The sequence below is a fragment of the Ixodes scapularis genome, unplaced genomic scaffold, assembly GCF_016920785.2.
Source record: "Ixodes scapularis isolate PalLabHiFi unplaced genomic scaffold, ASM1692078v2 PGA_scaffold0__279_contigs__length_252992795, whole genome shotgun sequence".
Taxonomy (NCBI): Eukaryota; Metazoa; Arthropoda; class Arachnida; order Ixodida; family Ixodidae; genus Ixodes; species Ixodes scapularis.
Genome location: NW_024609835.1, coordinates 124186153 through 124209814, shown reverse-complemented (window position 1 = coordinate 124209814; position 23662 = coordinate 124186153). Strand labels below are relative to the sequence as shown.

At 45.3% G+C, this 23662-nt stretch overlaps 1 protein-coding gene across 1 annotated transcript in view; it reads right to left on the bottom strand.

Annotated features, from left to right (window-relative positions):
* Positions 1-19677, bottom strand: part of LOC8039938 (atrial natriuretic peptide receptor 1) — a 102168-nt gene extending 82491 nt beyond the window's left edge. The window contains exon 1 of the mRNA XM_029970639.4: positions 19477-19677. Coding sequence (XP_029826499.2) covers positions 19477-19677 — 201 coding nt within the window. The remainder of the gene's footprint in view (positions 1-19476) is intronic.
* Positions 19678-23662: the final 3985 nt, after the last annotated feature.

Sequence of the window (23662 nt, the reverse complement as noted above, 5' to 3'; positions counted from 1 at the left end):
CGCCTAAGCTAAACTCTAAGAACATCAGTTCTTGAAAGGTTCTTCGACGCCCGAAGAATTTTCTTAGCTCGTAAAACACGGTTTCGACTCAAGCACTACCGCCCTCTGCACTTGAAAGGGGGAGACGAAGAGCTCTGTTGCGTAAAAAAGGAGCCTAAAAGAACCCCTAACAGGTTTGTCACGAAGAACCCCTCTTAGGAGCAGCCAGAAATTACTTTCTAGGACGCAAAATATAGAAAAGACAAAGAGTCCCTAATGGCGTATTCATGGCGCGTTCACACTGGAAGCGGATCCGCAAACGCGAAGCGGATCCGCGCGTTCTCAACCGCAAAGCGGCTAGGATCGAGCGGATGGAGCGTGTTTTTGCCTACCGCTTCGGGACCGATTTCTCCCAACCGCTTTCACAAACCGCAAAGCGGCAACCAATCACAACGCCACGCTGACGTGACGTCAGTGACTTTTGAAACAAGATGGCACCTGTCGCTGGTGAGGCGTCCAAGGCGCTGTAGTTCTAGCGTTACTGCAGACAAATCAACGGAGAAACGTGATGTTCACGTCCGTCACTTGTATACGGCGCGAAAAGAATTGACTCGTAATTTTAACGGGCTTCGCACCGGTGATTTCGTTCGGGTAAGAGTTTGTTTATTATTCCGGGTGCCACAGCCCGAAGCTCGCTGAATTGTTACTCTCTGCCCGTAGAACATCGGAGCCCGCCCCCGATCGACGAAAACGTCAGCTTTTCTATCCACGATAGTCGCGTGAACTATTGAAAGCTTTCGACACCGTGCATGAATAAAACGAAGGCCGATAGAGACGTAGTGAGCCTGACTGTGTAGCCAACGCACTACCACGGAGCGGGCAGGGTACCTGCGCTAGCTCGACCTGTAATTTTTACTACTAACAAAAGAAAACTAAATGAAACATACTCAAGGAATAAAGTGTACGTACCCGACGATGCAGAGATAATCCATACGGCGTTTATTTGAGCTTAATGTCAAACAAACAGTAGACTTGATCGACGTGCGAGTGACGAGAGGAGAGTCCGCCACCAACGAAGCCACGACCGGCTAGCACCGAACACATTCCCCCGCACCACGGTTTACCCCACCGCTCACAACTTCCAAAAAATGATATAAGCGAACGAGGGGGGAAAACTGGCCCTCTATCCCGAAAACCAAGGTCAGCTATTCACGCGGGAAAGGTCCACTCCGAAAAAAAAGGTCGGGGGCATCCTGTTCTGAGTCAGCAAGGTGCGCCTAGCTGGGCTTTGCTTGTGGGCGAAGTCAAGGAAATCACAGCGAGTTTGGCAGGTCCGTGCTTCCTTTTTCGCTGCCTGAACTCGTGATGCGTGCGAACATCCCGGAGAAAAATCTTCAGTGCCAAATTGGCAAAATTTTGGCTTTGGATCGTCGATTAAAGTGGATTTTGGATTGTAAAACAGGGTTGCCAAACGCTAGTCTCAAAAGATCACGCGTGATCGCCGAGAAACCGCCAACCGCCTCTCGATGTGTCTGAACGGGGTCGCCGGCGAACCGCATCCGCCACCGCCTCGCGAAAGCGGATCGGCTTCCAGTGTGAATGCGCCATCACACTGGAAGTGGATCCGCGTTCGCAAAGCGGTTGCCCGAACGCGGTTGTATACATATCCAGTAAAATTACACGCGCATTTGATGGCATCAAATGCGCGTGCAATTGTACTGGATCTTTATACAACCGCGTTCGCAACCGCTTTGCGAACGCGGATCCAGTTCCAGTGTGAATGCGCCATAAGAGTTCTTTAACCACCAGATTTTTTGAAAGTGTAGTTCTGGTCTAGGGTATAAAATTCGGATGCCACGAAGGTCTTCCCAACAACGAGTGGGGAATGAACGGATCTCTGACCGAGTGTGTTAAGGCTTGTTCATACATCTGTGTTGGTTACTTTCGCATCGCATGCAACCGAAAGGACCGTAACGACGAAGTCACCGGGACAAGCGTCCGCCGCACACAGCACGGCAAGCGATGCAAGGGGTAGCCTCGCGAAGCAATTCATGTGTCACGGTTGTTGCGGTGTTTTAGCCGTTACGGTCCTTTCAATCGCAAGCGAACGCAACCATTGCAAATATGTGAACCACCCTTTAGTTTACCGCTGCTTGAAACAGATGGAGCGAAAGCTCGCGCTCAGAACCCCGGTATCCTGGGTTCAGCAGCCTCATCTTCCCGTTTCGATATGAATGAGCGTTGTATACCACCGTCTATCACTACTGCGTGATGCCCTTTAAAGACTCTGTCTAGAAGCAGTCGTACTGCTCTGGGCGAAACTTCTCATCTACAGCGTGCAACAGTTTACTTCATTTATTATTTTGTTTTATTTATTTGGCTTTTCGTGCATCAAAACGACCGAAGTACTTGTACGAGACACTTAAGTACAAGGTATAGCACGCTCAGAAATAGCTTTACAATCATACATCATGCATACATTCATGCCTACAATCATGTTGGAAAGGTTTAGAAACGATATAGTAGCAATATGTACAAGAGTGACTCAACTTGACGCTTAAAATATTCGTTATTAACAAAATATCAACAGAGTTCGTGGACATGTCATTAAAAGTAAGTTACGTTCGGTAATGGGGCATAGCATCTTCTGACGAAAATAATCAAATGGACAGGAAGTCTACTAATACGAATAGGTGCACGGAAATTCACGAAACATAACATAGCACAAACAAGTTGACCATGAATCATTCTATTGTAAAACAATACGTCTCGCACGAATCTTCTGCTTGATAAAGATTGTAAGTTGAGGTTTCTAAGAATGTATGCATAATCATAAAACACTTCTTATAGAATCACTGATCGTAAATCATACGAAGGAGCCTTTTCTGACAACGTACAATTTGTTCTGATTCGGATAATGTAAGCTAGTTCCAAACAACGCTGGCGAACTCAATCCCGGAAAAAAATAATGCTAAAACAAAGACGTATAATACAAAAGGATTTGTAAACTCCTTCGTCAAACGATAAAGTATGTCGGGTCCGGAGTTTTTGGTTTAGACCGATAAAAACCGATAAAAGTACGCCGAATTCATTTTTGGAAATTCGGTTTTAACCGAATATTGTGAGTTTTTTGGTTTGGCATTTTCCATTTAAACCGATAAAAACCGATAAAAGTACGTCGAATCCATCTTTTTAAATTTAGTTTTAACCGGAAAATGGCATTTCAACCTTCCATTCGTACCGCAGAGCCGTGGCGAAAAAGTGGAACGACAGTGTCTATCGAAACGTGTCCGAATCTATGGGATACACGGATGCCATCAAGACGTTTTGGTTTAATGTGCGCATCATCTATGGGAACGTGAAGTCCGAGATGCCCCATGACTTCGCCATGTACGAGCGTGTTTTCAAACTCGTTGTAAGGAAGAGTGACTTGATGCAAGCTCTGCATGTGGTGTTGTGTTTCAAAACGTCGCACCGTGTCTCTTTTGGGGGTCACAATTGGTTGATTGGCCGATTTTGGCTCAGGCAGCGCTTCATCTCCTCAGCCTGCCAGTGTCCGGTGTTAGCGCTGAGAGGGCATTCTCAAAGCTCAGGGTCATATTACCAGGAAAGGAAGAGTGCGGATCAACGAGGAAAAGCTGGGAAAATACATGTGTTTGTACTATAATAAGATCACGTAATCCCGATATACAGAACGTGAGGTTTCGTGTTTTTTGGGCATAGGGCAAAAGTTTATCGGCTTTTTTCGGTGAATATCAAATAAACACGAACGGACACCGGATCAGATGATCCTTATAGCTCTGATATTTGTGGTCACTCAAAAAATAACGGCACAGATATATTGAAAAAGAAATGGACACTTTATTTGGAAATTGACTTGACTTGTTTGTACTTCTTTGTTTTTGCTTCTTGGTTATTTTTCAGTTGCACACATTTGCCAACGAAAATATAATTTTAAAAGAAACACCGAAAAAAGTACGCCGAATTTTGAAAAAAAAGTAGAAACCAAAAACGCGGAACCCTAATCATGTCCAACAGTTTAAAAGCAGTGCTTACAACCTGGGCCACATGAAAAGAAAAAAAAAATATGGCGATGCTATCAAAATAAATGCCACGGTCACGAGCTGTTGTGACACGTACAGGAATGGTACCGAGAACGTATTCGTTAGAAATCGGTTGCCGTGTTCTATACATTGATAACACCTTGGTTTTATTAGGACTAATCGTTGAAGGACTGATTAAGCACCACTCATGCACACGTAATACATCGCCCTATACATATGCACAGTCAGCGAGTGACCCGACGTGTAACTGTAGAAGACAATCATCGCCAATAACACTGGAAGGCTAACCTCAAAATGAGTAAACACCTAACGACGAATGTTGCTATCAACTTGAGGTGAGTGAATAGGGAAATTCACACTCGAATCTGATTCTCATCGAATACGGTCAAATAGTAGCCCAAAAACTATAATGTCAAATTGAGTGCAAATACTAAAATTTAGTCCCAATGTTCGCGAGACTAAAAATGGGCTTGTGTTTACACGGTGTTTCAGTGACGACTCCTTCGTAAAGCGATATAATCGCTCGTCTTCTATGAAAGCTATATTCCGCTGATTAATATTCTACCAACCGGAAAGCTAAACATCAAATGTTCGTAGTTTCTATATTTAATGAAGATGGTCATAGTGAGCACGTGACCGCTTCTCGTTTAGCTGTCTATCCTTCAGTCCGCTTCTTCTTGCAAAGCATTGACAGCGGCACATTAAGTGAGCCCCTAGCTTTCAGACCCGCGCATGGGCGCGATAAAGAGACAAAAGTGGCCCATGATAAACTGTCGCTTTACAAGTCTCTCTCTTGGAACACCGTCTGAACGTCGGGCTCATTATCTTGAGGGCTTGTTCTAAATTTACTTGGGGGAACGTTCGGAATTTCGTCCTTTCTTCTCAATTTAGTCACTTACGCGCATTCGTTTTGTGTTGTGGATCGAAATTTTTCGGGAAAAACAAAAAGAAAGAAAATCATGTTCAAAACATAGCACAGATAGAAGAAAAAACACGTTTTTCGTGTTTGTTATTTTGCAAGGCACTCAAAGCGACGGGAAGCTAGCACGAATAAAAACGGTGTTAATGGTCACATTTAAGCGCCCTTCACTATCTTGCAACCGACTAAGACCAAGAGAGACAATAGCGGTTTTTAAGCCTCTTGTGACGGCTTAGGACCTGCTGCGCTGCAGCGCATCTGGTCTTACGCCGTCGCAAGAGGCTCAAAGGGGCCCTGCAACGACTTTTTGACTTCATTTTTTTTTTTTAATTTGCACCAAACCTGAGCGCACTGAACGTAGTAGTTTAATTAAACTTTTTTTTTCTCGAATTTCGCTTATTTTAAAAGTCATAGGCAAATTAAAATTACAAAAACAAGAAAATAATAACCTTCTTCATGACGTCCTTGGTTCTGGTTTGAGTGGCCTTGAACCTAGGGGAGGGGTAGTGAGCTCAGCGAGCGCTCACGGCTGCCGCACTTCGTGTCGACGGCTCGAGAGGGCGCCATTAAAGCATGTTCTGGATAAGCTGGATGAAGCGGGCGGCCAGGGCGGCTCGCATTGCATTTGCTGCGCAATTAAACACTAATTCGGCATGACACTTCATTGGCCACAAACGACAGCAAACACGGGGTAAATATCAGTTCAGAACGGGAGCCACTTCGTGCTGCCCTACCGCCAAACGTCCATACCACAAGCCCAACCCGCTCGACGAAGGCTTTCGGAACGCTCGGACCCGGTCGAATACTCGAGTCCATACGACCCTAGCGCTGCCGTGTACATTCGGGACCTTTCTACGCCCACCGCTTGTCGGTGCCTGATCCCATTACCCCTATAGTATGCGTCGCCTTTTCCACCGATTGGTAACGGGTGTGTCGAAGGTCTTTTCTTGTTTTTGTTCTTTTTTGATCTAAAATACTGAACAAAAACTACTTTCATAATTAATTTAAACGGTTCGCGCTACTTATATTTTGTATTTCGACTTAAAAAATGCTTTTACGGCTCTGACCAGTAGTCAGGCCAGGACCAAAAACGTCACGATGTCGTTACATATCGCGCGCTTTTGGCACCACGGGTCGCCCCCATAGGGGGAAGAATGTTTCCGTGTCGTTCAGTTAAAATATGACGCACTGCTATTTACTTACTCTCTCCGTCCCCGCTGGCTTGCCCGAACCCCAAGAGACGTGGAAACCGCAAAAAAAGGTGGACGCCTAGTTATGATTGCAAGGCCCATTTAAAAACCAGTCTTGCCTCTCTCGATCGTACTCGGTTGCATGTGTGTGAACGGGCTTTTACAGGACAAACTCAAGACACAGCTGACGGATGTGCTCACCCATCCATCTTTAGATACGCAACGGGCAGGATAAATGGACTGATATGACTGAACCGTTTGCATCGGGCGACGTCCAGCCCGCAGCGAACGCTACGAGCAATCCCAGCCAATGCAGCCGTTCTGTGAACGTAACACGGGACTGCGCTTTCTGCGCGACACGGTGCTTTTTTCTGGAAGGTCGCGGGAAATTCAAACGACCCTGGATTGGCTCTGATGGCTCGTAGCATACGCTGCGGCCGGACGCGAACGGTGAAATGAGGTGAAGCACCTCGCCCAACGCCGCAGTGAGCGACGGATTAGCAGAAGAGGCCGGTTCAGTGCTCCTTGTATTTTGACAATAGTTTGTGATAAGAAGGAAAGTTACAACCGAGAGTAGTTTTATGGTGCCCAGAGCTGGCTGCAGGTGAAGCAAGACTCTTGAAATCGAATTGGCGACGCGCGTGACTACGGGTTTTTGGCGAGCGCATCCAAGAAGTTGTACCAAAGCATGACTGCTCCGTTCGAGGAACACAAGAAACGAACTACGTTCTGCGGCAGTGGCTTGTTTGTCAAGGCATCTGATTGCCGGCTCGATTTAAAAACCCACACAGGCCTCTGATGACTCGTTTATACTATCAACAGCATGAAAGAGCAGAGAGTTTTCGCCAGCGGCACTGATAGTCGATGAATCGATTTATTCGGAAACTCGAATACTATGGGAATTTGAAGGTCGAATAATATTATTCGATATATTGTCACGAACGACAAGTGGTGAGGCGACGAAAACTGAAGTAAACTAAGCGTTTAGTGCGGCGAACTTGTGCCAAAAACAAAAGGGAAAGAGAAGATAACAGCGGGATCGAGCGCTGGGGCGAGACTGACTCCGGCTCGCCAAGCGGAGCCCCTTTTGTACACGCGTGCGCTTCGATCTGTTCGGCGCGTAGAACATTCTGACCTAGAACAAGCAACATGGTTCTCGAATTTATCAGAACATCACATTACAGAGTCAAGAACAGCGGGTAGCCATGGTGAGAAATCGATCCCTGGCTTTTTGCGTGGAAGGAAAGCGCGATAACCGCTAGGCCACGAACGCGCTGCTGCTTGGTCAGGTGCAGGTGCGGCAATGTCACTGTTTCATTCTAATTAGGGACTAGAATATTCGCACACCGGCATATTTTTGAAACCACCCGGAGGGGAAGAACGTCGAGCCACCCTATTTACATCTACGCGGTTCACCTTAGCAAACTTTCCATTGTAAAATCTCGACGCGAGAAAACCAAATCATTACATTCGAAACATCGTTTCAGAATAGTTCGACCAATACGGAGCTCCTGTGTGGTACCTTAACCACAAGGCTTGCACGCCATGTACGCTATCCACAGCATTAGTCATATCCTATATTAAGTAAAAAAATAATAAAAAATAACAATTTTGTTTTCTTTCTTTCTGTACTAAGATCGATCGCTACCTTTATCGGGCGATTTGTTTTAGATTTCTTTTTTAACGGTAAACGCTTCTTACTTGTTTGCGTGCGCCCCCGAAATGGAATAAGAGCTCGACTAACAGACCGCTTCATGTACTTTGTTTTTTAGATTTGATGCCACTTCGATAGGGTTTGATAAATATGCTCGTTATGCCTCAGACAAAGCCGATTGCTCAATCGTTCTCAGACGTTTACCTTGAAAAAAAAAGGGGGAAAAAAAAGACATTACGGGAACGTGGAGGCGTTTTCCGTTCGATGACGGCTAGCCTGCTCTGAGCAATCGATCTCAGGACTGGGATATCTTGAGCGCCGTAATGAGGTTCTAGAACTGTGTCAACTAGAAATAAGAAAAAAGGTTTTGCTCGTTTTTTGTTTTATTGGGTTTATGGTATCCAAAAAAAGGTGGCTTCAGTGATCCTTTCTGCGTTGGAACGAGGAATGTGACTCTGAGAAATTGAAGAAAAGGGAACCTGCGGGTCCATCAAACCAAATGTTGCTGCAACGTCGGTTGAAATACTTTTTTTTTTTTTTCCGTGCATGTGCCTTTTTTTTATTTCGACAGCTCGGTGGTGAACTATTTTAGTGTAAACATTAATATTGTATATTGTGCCTATCAAGAAGAAATAAACGCGATTTTTTGTGTTAGCTAAACCTTTCTGAGGGCGGTAACGGACACATGATGCTACAGCGGCTAAGAATCGTGCTGCTCGAGGACGTAATTAATCTTAACTCTATAGACAAGTTAATGCCACAAGCTAATAAAGACAGACGGTGTGTGTGTGTGTGTGTGTGTTTTTTTTGTGTTGTAGAATAGTCTCAGTAATACAGGGCGTTCTTTCTTTTTCTCTTTCCTTTGAGGAAAGAAGGGGGGGGGGGGGGGGTATTTAAGAATTTTCGTTATTGCTCGAAAGACTGCGCATTCGTTAAAAGCGCGACTGCATATTTTTCCGCGCCACCGTTGCAGCTTGGAGAAAGTTCACCAAAGGAAATGTTCTAACACCAAAAAAAAAAAAAACGCCGCGCCAGAAGCCGAAGTGAGAAAGTGGGAGTACATGAACCTGTAAAGGCTTGTAAAGCCATTAAATTGCCCACTTTAACGTAGTAACCTTTTTTTGGAGATATAGGCTACGCCTCCTATAGTCATCGTCTCATCAAAAAAACTTCTTTTTTATTTTTGTAATCGCCCCGATACGTGCTCTATCTATCCAGCGTTTTCCAGAAATTGGGAAGATTGAAAAGTAGAGAATCGAAACCGGGGGTCATTTATTTCTTTTCTTTACCCGTTCGTTGTCTAAACGAGCTCCCTCCCTTCGTCTGTGAGTGTACAGAGATCAATAGAGCAATTCCATTAGAGCCCACAAGCGGGGGAGGAACAAAAACTAAGCTGCACGTAGCATTTACGTAGCATTTACGATCGCAAAAAAGAGGTATACGGTCCCGGAATGATCTCCCCCCGACGATGCCGCGGCACGTAAACAACAAACAGGAATTTAGAAAGTGCTTAAGGTAGATATATGCCCTTTTGTTGAACGGTCTATATGCCACCACAGTAAGGGACACAAAAAACTGCAATCCGCGACCATATTGGCTCGCCAATCTTTTTGACGCCACAATTGACTCGTGACCGACGGCACCGTTTGAAGGCCGATTAACTTCATAAACTGACTTTATAACAAGGTTGAGAAGAAAGAACTATTTATATTGAAGTTAATGGAATAAGACATGCGAGCTAATATAGGCTCTGGGTTGATGCTTCTTTTTCGTTAGATTCCTCGGTCTCGGTAAGTCTAGCCATTAGTAGCTAGAGAAACGTAGAGCGTATGATGAGTCCCGACCATCTGATTATTGTTGCTTAACCAATAACATCGCGGCAGTAGGTTACAGGAACTTCTAAGAACAAATGACGAAACAACACGTGGTAAAGTAATCATTTACGTCCTGTGTTTCTTAAGCTGTCAGTGTTAAACATGAAGATCCCGAAGCATCTGATTTATGTTAATGTTCTACGTTGAAAATATTACTCTAGATAAAAGGGCTCTCCATAAAAAAATATAGGATATGAAAATATATAAGAGCAGCTTAAAAATAATAGCTTCATTCTGCGTTTATCTTCTCGTCTGCCTTTGCGATGCACAAAAGTGTTTAGGCTCTTCGAAAGGTTGAGAGAAACACATTAAAGTGGTTAATAATATGTGCATCTACTATCAATCAGTGTTCCGGAGTTGCCACTCCGGAGTTGGAATGATTCCGGAATCATTCCGCATTTCACGACCCCGGAATGAAATGGGAATGGAATTAGGTGCCCTTTGCCCGGAATAGAATGAGAATAAAATAAACACGGTTCTTTTTTTTTTTTTTTGTGCGTGTTTACGGTTAGCTAAACCGAGCCAGTCAGCGAGTCAGTTGCTCAGAAATAAAATGAGCGGGAAACTGCTAGCCCGCGAGGAGCCCTAACAGACTTATACGCCAACAGAATGCAATACAAAAAGCAAGCGTCAAAGCAAAGAGCAAAGGGGGAAAGGGGGTTACGTGGCGCCTTTCACGGACGCGCAGGCGTCGGGCTTCGATGGCGTTAACCGAGAGCGAAACAAGAAACCAAGCACCAAGCAAAAGGAAAGAGAGCGGAAAAGAAAGCAACCGCCATGCACAACTCCTCATCGTACTTCTTGTCATGCTTTTTTTGTTGCTGTTGCGAAGGTTTGTAAAATGCACGCGCGCGCACAGACTGAGATCTGGGAGCGGAAATGACTCATAAGTCGCAGAGCTTTGATAACTCGTTGATTGGGCGCCATCGAAAGATGATCATTTATTGTTTTCTTATAGTTCGAGGCGTGTTGTTTAGCAGGCAGCCAACCCTGCTGCCTTCCACGTTCATTCGTGCGCACTCCTTTGAAGTGCGAAATGTGGGTTTGCTTCGGCATTAAAACCCAAAGCGAGATTCACTTCCCTCTTCTCCTCTTGCGCTTTGCTCCGAGGCTGGTTTTTTTTTTGTACTGCATTTGTATTGTATGTCCGCCTATTACTTGGTCTTTGTTCCGATGCTTGTTTTCTGTGTTTTATGTTTTAGTGGGTTGGGGTTTCAAGCAAGCTAGCGGATTCCCGCTCATTTCCCTTGACTTTAGTTTTTGCATACTTTGTTTCACCTTGCGATGGACCGCTGCGGACGCAACGAGTCACCCTAGGCAATCCAGTACCGTGAGCGGGGCTGCAGGGTGACGCAGCACTCAGAAAGCACTGGATTGATTTCGATGGCTCTCGTGCTGTCTGTTGAGGTCCATCGTAAGGTGAAGTAGACTATCATCGCCGCTCTTGGTATGTCCGAACTGACTAGACCTGCAGGAAGACCGTCCCGCGCCAAATGAGGTGCGACCGCTGCTGTGAGGGCAACTGAGAAGGAGAGCTGGGTGCTAGCTGCCACTGAGGTTTTGGCTTCCGCGCGTCTCGGTTGTCCGGTCTGCATTCGTGCTCCTTGTCCTGGACCCTATTTGAGGCGGCGAGAAGTCAGTTGGACGGTGTTAATGAGGAAACACGGGGAATGTCAATTCGAACGGTGCGGTATTACCCCGTTAATTGTATCTTGATGTGAAGAGGTTTGTCAACGCTGACTTCCCGACCCGTCGCCACTACGCGAACAACCGACACCGAGGTAGAAGAATGATTCGGTTGGTACCGTCTGCTGCCTGAACCCGCCACTCGAACAGCGCGAAGAGGAACATCACAATTCGGACGAGAAGAGAAGATAAATACAGATTGAGTCATGGCATCGTAGAAGACATTTTTCTACATTAGTCGCGAAGAAAATAAACAAGCTGCATGCTGAAAGTTGTGCAACGAAACTATACACGGTGCAGTCGGCGTATATCATTGAACTTTATTCGCCGTCTGAAGAGGAAACACGAGAATGAGTGTGCGAAGGGTGCAAAAGGGCAGGCGAACCAGCCAAAAAATTAATTGAATATGATAAGGAATATCGAGATTCGTAAAGCAAGCGTGAACTTATGCTTTTTAAAACACGTTTCGTGACATGATCTATACGGTTCCCCGTGCTGCGCCGCAAAGGTTGTATTTTGTCAGAGGATGTGTTCCGCCGCTGTGCATGGAGTCGCTTCCAGCAGTGTGCTAGCCGTGTTGCTGTATTCGAAGAATACAGTAATATAGCTTATTCCTGCGCCACGCACGAACTGGATATTTTTTATGGTCTTATCAAACAAACACGCTGGCCGCCTATGTCTTAAAAGTCAAATGCAAAAAAACTTAAAAAAGAAAAGAAAATTAGTGGATTTAAGTTTTGCTGTTTGTTGCGAGCGACGTGGTCGCGAGACCGATATGTCTTAAACAAGCATTGACATATCAAGGGGCTTTCTCGAGGTTTGCAGTACATTGTAAATAAACACTTTCTGCCACCAGCGGTCCGCTTAGTAAAAATCAGTGCTTTTTTTAGGAATTTAGCTTTTTTTTCTTTTTTTACAATTGTCTCTGTATTTGATAATGTCAGCTTTATGCTGCTTATGCCGGCAACAAAATGTAGCTGTCAAGTGCCAATTTTGAAGTTTAGGAATTAAAGGAATGGAATTGAACGAATCAGCCATTCCAGGAGTGGGAATGGGCTCCGTGTCTCCTAGGAATTGGAAGGAATTGAATTATCGAAAACTCTTATTCCCCGGAATGGAATTGGAATGGAATGGGGGTGCCCATTCCGCAACACTGCTCTCAATCTGTATGACTTTTCTGTCGACTGTTTCTTTGGAAAATAATGGAGAACTTGCACTTTCAAAATTTCCGTCTAAAATAGCTGGAATATTTCTTGGATCACCCCCCCCCCCCCCCTTTTCCGTGTCCGTTTTTTTTTCTTTCCTTTTATATTGATCATTGTTTCTTCCCGGGACATAAGATTTGTTCTGTTTTTGTGTGTGCATTCCACGTGGACTTCATGACTTTGAAAAGTGCAGCGGCGGCGATCAGGTTTCGCAGGTGGCATGAATTAAAGTTCTTTGATTTTTGTCTGACAAAAACGTTTGGCGAGAATACACTTTACAAAGCTTTTCTGCCAATAACTTGCGGATCCCTGCATATGATATCTTATTCAATGGCTCACATTTGACCCTCAATGTCGTCTCAATAAAGTAGTCACATTGTTCTTGAACCGGGTCGCAGTATTTCAACGACGTAAAGCAATAATATTATTTGATCTTTCTATTTAAAAAAAAAGGTAATAATCATTTTATAATTCAGCACAAACCATCAATATGAAATATTTCCCGCTTCCTTCATGTGTCTCTTGTTTTGTGCGCCATTTTGTCATATTTATTCTGAGGGAGATCTCGCTCCTTGCGCATGATGGAAATAGGAGGCGGGTGTACACATAGCGATGTCATCAGGCTTGGCATCTAGGAAACAGTGCCTTGGGTGCTATTGTCACTTCGCCCTTTGTCTGCTGAAATAACCGAGTCTCATCCAATATACGCCACGTTATCGAATCCAATGTACGATACTCCGTCCGTTTTGTGTTTCCCTGCATATACTATCAATAGTTTGGTCTTTGATCGCGTCTCTTCTTGTCCACTTGACAATGCAGCGCATAAGATAAAGGGCTTTTATTTATCACCCGTTTTTTTTTTTCTTCTTCTGGGTCAAATAGTGATAACATTTACCATGAATACTGACAACGTCTTCAATTTATACGCAGATGTGCTTTCTACTTAAAGGAGCGGTGCAACGATATTCAATTGGAATGTTTTTCACTTGACACGAGCTTTCTGGCACACCTGGGACTCAAGGATACTCACACGCAACGCCACTGGCCAAGAAACTCCTTTGTTGCGGTGTAATTTCAAGGACAAAAGCGATCATTTTCATTCAATCTCTCCTTTGCAAAATTTGATGACGTAGCGTGGGGATCGCAGTACACCAAAGTGACGATATTTGAATGCGGTTCATAGATTGGACCCGAGCATTGCGTGGGAACTCGACTTGGGCTCGTGATAATTGCTAGCTGGAGAAGCATTCGGGTAGTGACCCGTGTCCAATGGGCCCGTTCAGTAGCGCCTCCCTTGCCCCCGAACGGAGTGACTGGAGTCGGAGTCATCCGAGCGCCTACTGAACGGCGAAAAAAACCGCTCCAAACCTGCTTCTACGCAATTTCCGCTTCCTCCCCTGTGCCAGGCGGTCTCCGAATAAACTGGAAGCAGACGATGGCGAGCACGATCGCTTTTATTTGACGCCGGTATTGAAGAAGTCTTGACAAAGTCGCTGAAGATAAAGCGAGTGACTGTACACATCAGCGCTGCTGTTCGAAGCGATGCAACGCGATCGAGCCCTTCGCTTGGCGGTGCAAAGGCAGCTACTGTTATAAAAGCCGACAAAAAACGTCGTCAGCACACGCAAAATACAGAGCTCAGCGAATCTACCCCGCCGGATGCGATACTTTTATACGGCCATAAGTTTGTTCTGCCCTTCGTAACGAACTTCCTATAAAATGTATTCGTATACACACGGGAAGTTCGGCCGTGCTCGGCGATCAAGGTTTTGTCGACCGAAGCGAGCCTCAGCCAACGTGCACCCTGATTTAGCTACGCAAACAAAACAATAATCGGTATCATGCTCTGCGTGAGTGTCCAACCGGCTTCCAAAGTCGCGTTCATACCTTGTTTTGCTTTGTTGAGCGCGGACAGGACTATCGTCAATATTACCAAGCTTCCGTGCAACGGTGATCAAGACACGGCGTCAAATGAAGGTTTGCGTTGTTTATTAGCATATTCAAACCAAACAAAATAAGGTCCATTGCATTTTCCGAAAGAGCCTCAACTCAAAAAGAAATTCAAACGCGTTATTTGCCTTACCTTGAGCACTTTTCATTAACAAAAGCGAGCAAACCGGGCACCCGCGACAGAACCGAAGCAGCTTATCCCGCCATATTGTTTGTTTTTTTCCTCTTTTAGCGCCGGAAATCGTCCCCAGTCAGGAAATGACGTCATTTTAGCTCCTTTGACTCTACGTACACCGTGTCTGGACTCGGTGCTTCGGAGCTTGACTCCGAAGCCCCGGAGTTACGTGCACCGGAAGTGACTTTTGGCCGTCCAGTGGAAGGAGTCAGTGACTCCTTGACTCCGGGGCCGCTACTAAACGCGCCCAATCGCTGCAACGACGACAACAGCCGAGCCATAACAATGTCTGGAACTCAGCGCGTGTCCTGCGCTTTGCCAACCCCAGCGCGTGGCTATGATCAACACTGGCGGCATATAATCGGCTACAGATCACGTGGCCGCTTGTTCTGGCTGCGAGTTGAGGGGGTGAACGCTGCTCGTTTTTCTTTATTTTTTTCTGGGACTTCTATTGCGTGGGGTGAAAAACGAACGCTTGTTTTCTAGGTCATTAACGTTAGGGATCCGTTTTAAGCGGTATTTGTGCACAGTACAAAAATTGTTGCATCGCTTCTTTGAAGAATCATTTCCTTAAACAGTGTAGTCATTTTAGCTTGATCCCCAACCCTGCTTGCTCATCTAATCAACGCAGCAAAATAGTTCGTTGCTTTCGACAAGAAACAAGTATGCCTATCTTGAAACCAAACACGGCAACAATTTCCGTCATACCCCCCCCCCCCCCTCCAAAAAAAAAAAAAAAGGGAAATTATATCGAACACAAGAGAACCTCCTGCGAAGATTGCCAGCCGATTGTACCTCAATCAACAAAGGACTTTATATTTCCGGGTGCACTAATTCACCAAACTGTGATACCTCATCAAGTCCCAAGAGCGCATGCGTTGGGTTCGAATTGGGCCGAGTTCTTTAACAGCCTGAGGGTCGTCGAGATATCCCTGGGAGGTCCTGGCGTTCTTTTTAATACGTCAGCGTCCGTCAGCGTCCACAGACGGACGCTGACGGCGTCCGTCTGTGGACAAAGCAGTGGGAAGAGAACCGCGCCGCGTAGAGAGGAGGAGAGTAGTGAAGGACAAGGGAGAGAGGGAGACGACGTCACGGGACGGAAGCCAATGCGCGCGCTGATGCTGGGGCGAGTCTGACCTTGCAGGTGTGCGGAGCGCGTATTCTTTGATTTGTGCTACAAAATGAAATGTGAACCAAGTACTAGCGCTGATCCAAGTAGACGGCAAAAGAAGACGGATTGTGAACGAAGGAGACAGGCTGCCGAAACCGGTGAGCAGCGAAGGCAGCGTCAGGCTGCGAATGCCGCTGCAATGCCTGCAAGGCGAGCGAACGATACAGAAGAGTGGAAGCCACGCCTAGGCACGGCTGGACGAAATGCGCCCAGCCGACCTATAGCACCGGGCGTCTCGGGGCTCGAAAGGAGACCGTGGTACTCCGCTACCATAACTACCCCGTAATCGACGTGATCAACTTGTAGAGAGAGCATGTACTCCTCTTTTACCTGTTCAGGTGCGATGTAAACATTCTAGACGGCAACGAAAAATTCAAGGAAGATCCATTGGTGAGTCCTTAGGGATAGATAAATAAATAGTGGCAGAAAAAGGAAAAGAAAAGATCTCAACCTTGATAATGATGATGATCTGGAGGAAGAGGATGGGGATAAAAAGATAGACGAAAGAGAGATCAAAGGAAAAAGAGAATTGGTTGTCAATGTTTAACATCACGGTGCTGACGACGAGATCGGTGACTGCTTTCGAAACGCAAGTTTCTTTACCTGCGGAGGAAGCTGACTCCGGGAAAATAACACAGATCGCGAAAAGCTCGTGTTACGCTTTTATTTGCTGCTCCTCTCGTCCCGTACAAAAGAAGTTGCGTCCTCGTTAAGCCTTATTGAGATCGATTTGCTCGATTCGGGGCCGCCATAATGAGATGCAGGCGACGGAAGAGCTTTTCTCCCCTGCTTTCAAGATGGAAGTGTCTCCTTTTTTAAAGGACCATAGGTCACCAGAACGTTCCTCCCTCGAAGGAGGACTATAGAGACCCTTTTTTCTAAGAGTGTATATGCCTCGCTTCCTATGAAATAGGCGATTGCGTCTGTCTAGCTGATCGAAGGAATTGAGAGTGTGTCGATATATTACTCACAATTTAGGAGCTACAGTATAAGAGAATACAAGAGACTTCCTAAGCTTCGTCGTCGTATTTTTTTCAGATGCTTTGGGAATGCGTTAGCATGACTCTTGGGAAACGCCACACACGTCCTCCTTTAAAAAATGCTAACACCGACTACGTAACGAAGTTAAAAGAGGCAGAAAAATATAGAGAAAGCAAGAAGAGAAAGCCAAAACAAAAAAGTGAATAGGTGAGCGTTAGCGTTTCCCAAAGAGGGACGGACATGTGTGGCGTTTTCCAAGGGTCATGCTAACACATTCTCTAAGGATCCACCAATGAATCTTTTTAACGCGAATATCTTTCTTAGGATCCTCAGGTCACTTTGAGCTATGTTTCAGGCCGTTTATTGTGCCTGCGTTCTTTAGCGGGAAAAAAATGACGTTACATATGACTTGATGTCACGCGCCTTAAACACAAATTCAGTTTCCCCGCTAGATTTAGAAGGGAAATTGACGTCACGTGACCTAAACGCCCGTCCGGTTTCAACGCTAAAATTAAGAAAGGAAAAGTGACGTCACATGACTTCATGTCGAGTGGCCTGCACACAAATTCAGTTGCACCGCTAAATTTTGCGGGGAAAATGACGGCATATGATGTCACATGACCGGCCGCGGCTCTTCAAATTATGTCTGCAGCTAATCGCCTAATTAGACAACAACATATCGTTGGCTCTGTCTGAAGTTTTAAACGTAATCACAAATTGTGAATTGTTTACACGTTACGAGAAGTAGTTCTTTCAAAAATGGGTTTCGGGGAAAGAAGCGATGTTTTTGGCTTTTGAAACGTGCAGGTATTGATAAGATCACATATACCTAACCTAAAATGCACCTAGATATATCTTGATTCTCTACATAAAGGGAAGGAATTAGTAATGTTCCCCGAGGAGCCACACTTTTTGTTTACTACGGTTCTTGAGGTGAAAACGAGTATTTCCCGAGAATGGGCTGACTCATCGCCAGAGGGACGCTGGGAACAAACGGTGGTGACAAGGTGGACGAGCGGCCGGCACCAGTGCTTTTCTTGACCGGGCCCCCGAACGCAATGGACCTGGCTGCTGGCGCGAACACAAGGCGTTGGCACTGGGCCGCTTCCGTGGGTGCCGGCGCTGTGCCCATCGCTGGCTGTGCCTGCCGCAACCCACCCGACTATCAGGACGATGGGGAAAAGACCCTCCTGTGACATTGGACCCCCGCTGAAATACCGCGACCCGAGCCCCCGCAAGACTTTAACAGTGAGCGAATACACAGTTCCTTGAGAGCATGTCTGCAATGTAAGTTCATTCAGAGGCGATCGGTCAGTAACATGGAAACCTCGCTTTTGGAAGTAATGGTAACGATATTTTGTTACACATGCAGGATGGTAACGGCCACAACACAGCTTCCGAAACTCTGCACCCCGCAACTCCATACAGGTCGACGTCTTCGTGATCCCGCAAACGAACCCTCTGAACCGCTACTGCATTCAGCGCGGTTCTTTTGTTTTATAGTAAAACACTACAGCACAGCAGAAGACGAGTATTTAAATTTTGCAATATCCCAACTCCGCTATGTATTAGGTCCCGTTGATCAAATACAACGTACCGAAAAATTTCCTTAAACAAAATCGTTTAGGAATTGAAACTTTGTTTTAATTCCTCTAAAGAAACATATAACAGCTCAAGGTAGCGATCTCCAGTAACCAGTAGATAACAACAATCTTTCAAAGTGTAGTGAACAGAAAATATGTAAGTAAACAGGTAACACGTAGCAGGAGTCTTTAACATACGTGTTTGATTTATAAAAGTGTTTTTTTTTGTTTTTGTTTTTTTTTTTTTGCGTGTCACAAGCGTTGCGTTTTTTCACCCCGGGTACCCGCTGGAGCCAGCAGGCTAGGCAGTGCGAGTCTGTTGACTCAGTTGCGACACGTGACTTGCACGTGATGTCACCGCACCATGCTAGTTGTCGTTCTATCTTCGCTCTTGCCGAGAACAACAAATACGGTGGTGCAAGGTGTATGCTGCAGAAGGTAAGTGCTCAGCAACAAGACCCCTCCAACGGCAGGTGACGTGAAGTCAGTGGAGGCCATTGTGTATACACAGGGTGTTCCAAAGCGATATTCGAGCGTAAGAAAAAAACATAAATAAGCGAATAAACCGAGGGTAATTAAATTTTTCACGAAAATGCCTGTGGATCGTGAATTTGTCAACCTCAAATTTTATGAGTGTATGTTTCCGTAAACAAATTTAAGCCTAAAAGGTTTTCTTATTGCCATGTGCACAAGGAGGAAAGCGGCACCTCAAACGGTGGGATCTACTGGATCTGCTTTCGGGAGTTTAATTCAAAGAGGATTTCGCGTTTTTCTTTCTTATGTTGCGCCATCTGTAAGTTGCAGCATCAACCGGACGATTTATTAAGGTTAATTTCCTCTCTCTAGAAATGAGATTTTTTTTTGCTCGAATGTTTTTCTCCAAGAAGCGATAAATGCATCACCTAAAGGCACCTTTGTGAAAAGCTTAATTGCACTCTGTTATAGGCTTATTTATACGAATTCGTTTACGGTCCAATAGTGGGCGGAAGTATTGCATATGGGTCCCCAGCTGCTCACCCTGTCCACGACGGGGAAGCGTACTTGCCTGCATGGGCGTGCTCTGCGCAGAGAGGGATGTGAAGCCAACAATGTCGCTGAAGTAGATGGTGACGCTCTCGAATGACTCCGCCGTTACGGAGTCTCCCTTGATCAGCTGGCTCGCCACGGGCCTAAGGACACCGAGAAAATAAATACGAGGATGAGAACCTCGGCTTTTTGGCGCATACCTGTGACGTCGTTGTAACATCTGTTTACGTTTTGGTCACTAAGCGCTTAAAGGGATACTGACAGGGTATTCATGCTCGCCGAGGTTTTTAGTTTTACACAACATATGAGAGACAAACTACCCAGAACAGAACTTGCGGCTCGAAATTCGGTTGCTTTCCGCCCCAAAACCGCCGATCGAGAACTGGCCGGATCGAGTCTCGCTTACTCTCTTCTCCGTGGTCACGGGCCGTTTTCTAACGTTTAGACACAACCACCAAATTTAATCAACGTAGTGGGTCATTGAACGCACATACTCAATATTAAAAACAGAAAAAAATTAACTAATTTTTGTGGCTTCTAAAAAACTGTAAAACGTCGTTAAAAAAAGTTTAACCGGAAGCATTCTGTGCGTTCACTGCGTAATTCTCAACAGGGCGTCGTATCGCGTATCGTGAAACTCGCAGGCTGGACTGCGATGGCGGCAGACGACGGGCGTGGGACATCTACTTCCGAACGGTCGTTCGGAAGTAGAGGTCCCACGGCGAATCTGTCTTCTTTCAAAAGAGAAATATTGGACCGATCAAAAGAATTGGTATTCATCCAATACGACACGCCCGACCACCAAACCGATTTGTACGAAGACGTCGCCGAGCCGTCTCCCCTTCTCGTAACTGAAGACATCGCTCGCGCGAACGTCAAGTACGAAGTGCGTACTTCGAGTTGAATACGCACACGTACAATGTCTTTACTATGTGCGAATGTGGCTAACGCGTGGTGCTGCCTGACTTCAAGCCGGGAGTGCCTTTGCTGGAGGGATATCGGCAGCAAACGTTCCGACCTGCAGTCGACCGGCTGCATTACTAAGAACTAAGAGTTCCCCCAGTAGATCAGCTTTTATTTTGGTCGAACATTTTGCAATATTTATAATTTATATTAAATTGTTTTTTCTGTTATTAATGAAAAAAACAAGAAATGTTGTGGACGAAACAAGGTGTACTAAATAGTATGGAATTCCCTTTTTGACACCTGCGAAGTGCCAAGTAACTTCTACAAAATGCAAGGAGCATATGAATTGGGTAGCGTCCGCTTTCCGATTGGCCCGTAACTCTTCTGCAGCAATTGCAGTCAGCTATTGGTCCCGATACCGCTGATCTTTCGGAAACTTGTGTAGACTCTGCCGCACAATGCTACTTTCGAATGGAGGACCTGCGAGACAGCCCTTGACGCAACATCTTGGGTCATTTTTTTCGGAGCTGATCAGAGGCATTCACCACGGGCTCTCACTACTCATTTTTAAGTCTTGGGTGTACAAAACAACTCATTTTGAAGTGCAGAACAGCGAGCGGAACAAACATAACTGCAAAACAATCGCACGGCAAAAGGTTCCCGCAACGCACGTCGTTTGCTGCGCGCCGCCAAAAAAAAAAAAAAAACAAATAAAAAAAGGGCGGTAGTGCGCACGGAGGTTTCAAAACCGAAACCGACGTGCACAGGTTTCGGTCTCGGTTTCGAGCAGTTGCGTTTTTTTTTTTTGCTTTATTGAAAATATACGAGACTCTGTAGCAAAATATCATTTGGGTAGTCTTCTGACACCATAATAAATCGCCTGGCAAAAAAAAAAAAAAGAAAAAGATAAAACAAACTTTTAGGGGGTGTTAGTGTCCTTTTAAGAGACGAAGGGTATGGCGCGAGCATAAGACGATGAGAGTACACCGTCTGCAGAGTAGGAAGTCGAAGCGCGAATCACGAAGCGAGACACATGAACATAATCACCACGCCCTGTGCCTCTTAAAGTAACTACACAGCAGCACCAAAAAAAAAAAATTAAAAAAAATGCGGGCAGAAAATAAGAGACACGAAGAGACGAGAGCGCGCGAGGACGTCACAACATCGAGCTCTGCATGGTTGGAATGATTAGTGGTCTTATAAATTGGAAGCTCGCTGCCTTTGTCTCAATTGCACTGTTTGAACGCGTTAGAATGCGGAACGCCGGCGTATGGAGCTCGCGTTTCACGAGTGCAGTGGAGACAAAGTTAGATTTGTGTCTACCCATTAACCATTCCAACTAAAGCACGGCGTCATAACGCCCCCCGCGCTTCCGTCTCCTGCTCTTTCTCAGCTTTTTCCCGCATACACTCTTAATAGTGTATGTAACCTCTATAGCTACCTGTAAACGGATATGTCCCCTAATTTAGAGGTGAGGGGCTTCGTTTTTAAAGGTTTCTTTATTGTAACTGTGTTGTAGGGATTAAAACAGTCAATCTTGTCGTTCGCGCTCAAATTTAGTGGTTACCCTGCGGCTCGGACATTCCAACTTCTAACGTGTAACCGTTAGGAGCAACTCGTAACCTTTACGATGGCGCTTACGAAAACAGCCCCCGCGAAGTAGGGAGGAGAGTAAGAGACACAAAGAGAAACAGGCCCAAGAACAAAAGCATAAAAGGAGGGAGAGGGAGTTACTTCATCTTTTTAGTGTAACGGTTTCCGAAACTTTAGGCATGTAATCTCACGTGACCAAACTTTTTGGCGCCTTGCTCGCAGGCGCGGGGCGCGCCTGCTTCGTTGAGCTTGAAGTCGTATTGGTGCGTGGCGGTGGCGGTCAAACAACTTTCATATATCAACGTTTTTTTCGTTTTTTTTCTGTGATCGATTTTTGTTAGTTTTCGGATACTGCAGGAAGCTTGATAAGGTGTGCTTGACTCTTGACTTATACAAAATAATTTATATTGGGTACATATCGGGGTATTATGGCTGCATCATCTTTGCTTATTTATGTCGCCATACCGGCTCTGACGAACAAAGACGTGTTTCGGATTGTGGGAGGACGCTGCCAAGAAGAGGACTGTTATAGCTACCTCGTGGAAGCTGTGTCTCTCTGTGCCAGGAGCCCACAAGGGAAGTGTGGATATTGCCACCAAATGCACCTCCGGGACATAGTAACCGGGGCACCCTGTGCAAGTGTATGTTCGATATCCTTCTAAGGGGTGATTGGAGGAAGCTATATTTAAACGGTGTCTAACGCCAATCTCAGACTGAGGAGACAGCCATATATGACACAGCTTCAGATGTCTGCTCGATTCGAGAGAATATAAAATATTTAACACTAACCCCGTTTGCGGTCGGTCGCGTCCCCTCATTTTCTCTCGCGTGCGTAAAATCCTGTTTCCCAGCCTTTCACCGTGATTGAGAAATTTATGATTAACCGTAGATGAGGCTTCCACATTTATGTCAAGCAATTTGGGCAGAAAAGTATAATATGCATTTCAGTTAAGAAAGAAAAGTTTGAATTTTATATTAAGTGCAGGTTGGCAGTCTGACCCTGTAATACTCTCGAAGTCAACAAACTACTAATTGTGTCAGGCAAAATTTGTAAGAGTTAAGTATACTTGCGTAATGGAAAGGTGAATTCATTTTCCCTGTTTGTTCATACTGCAAGTAGAAGAGCCAGACAAACTCCTTTTGTACGTTTCCCACATATCCAAAGGCAGCCGAGAAGATTGTTATTTACGGTGGAAATCCGGAAGATCTTGGGCCATTTAGTGAATCATGCACACTAGATAAAGACCTTGTGATGTGACTTGTGGTCGATCTATTACAACAAGAAGCTCCACAACCTCCTCGCACTTGCTCAGCCTTTGATTCTATTTCAGAAGACCCAAACACAGCGTCTCGATAGAATTAATGAACGGAAGAACTGAGAACCCTTCTGACAAGGGTGAAGCCACAAAGACGGATGTGTGTTGTATGAAACCCATTAACCACACTAACTTATTAGAAACAGTTAATTCCATTTGGCCGAACATATTCAAGGCTCAATTTTGTTATTCTATTGTTGAGCTCAACCGCTTCTCATTCAAACATCGTCGTGGACGTGTCAAATTTATGGGTAAACATTTGACCAAACGTTACGCATTTCTTGTTCGCGCAGTTGTGAATATTTAACCAGTAGTCACGTCACTAGTCAAGTACGACACTCACACGTTCGAAGTGCGTGTCGTAAATCACAATTTGTTTACTTCCGTAAA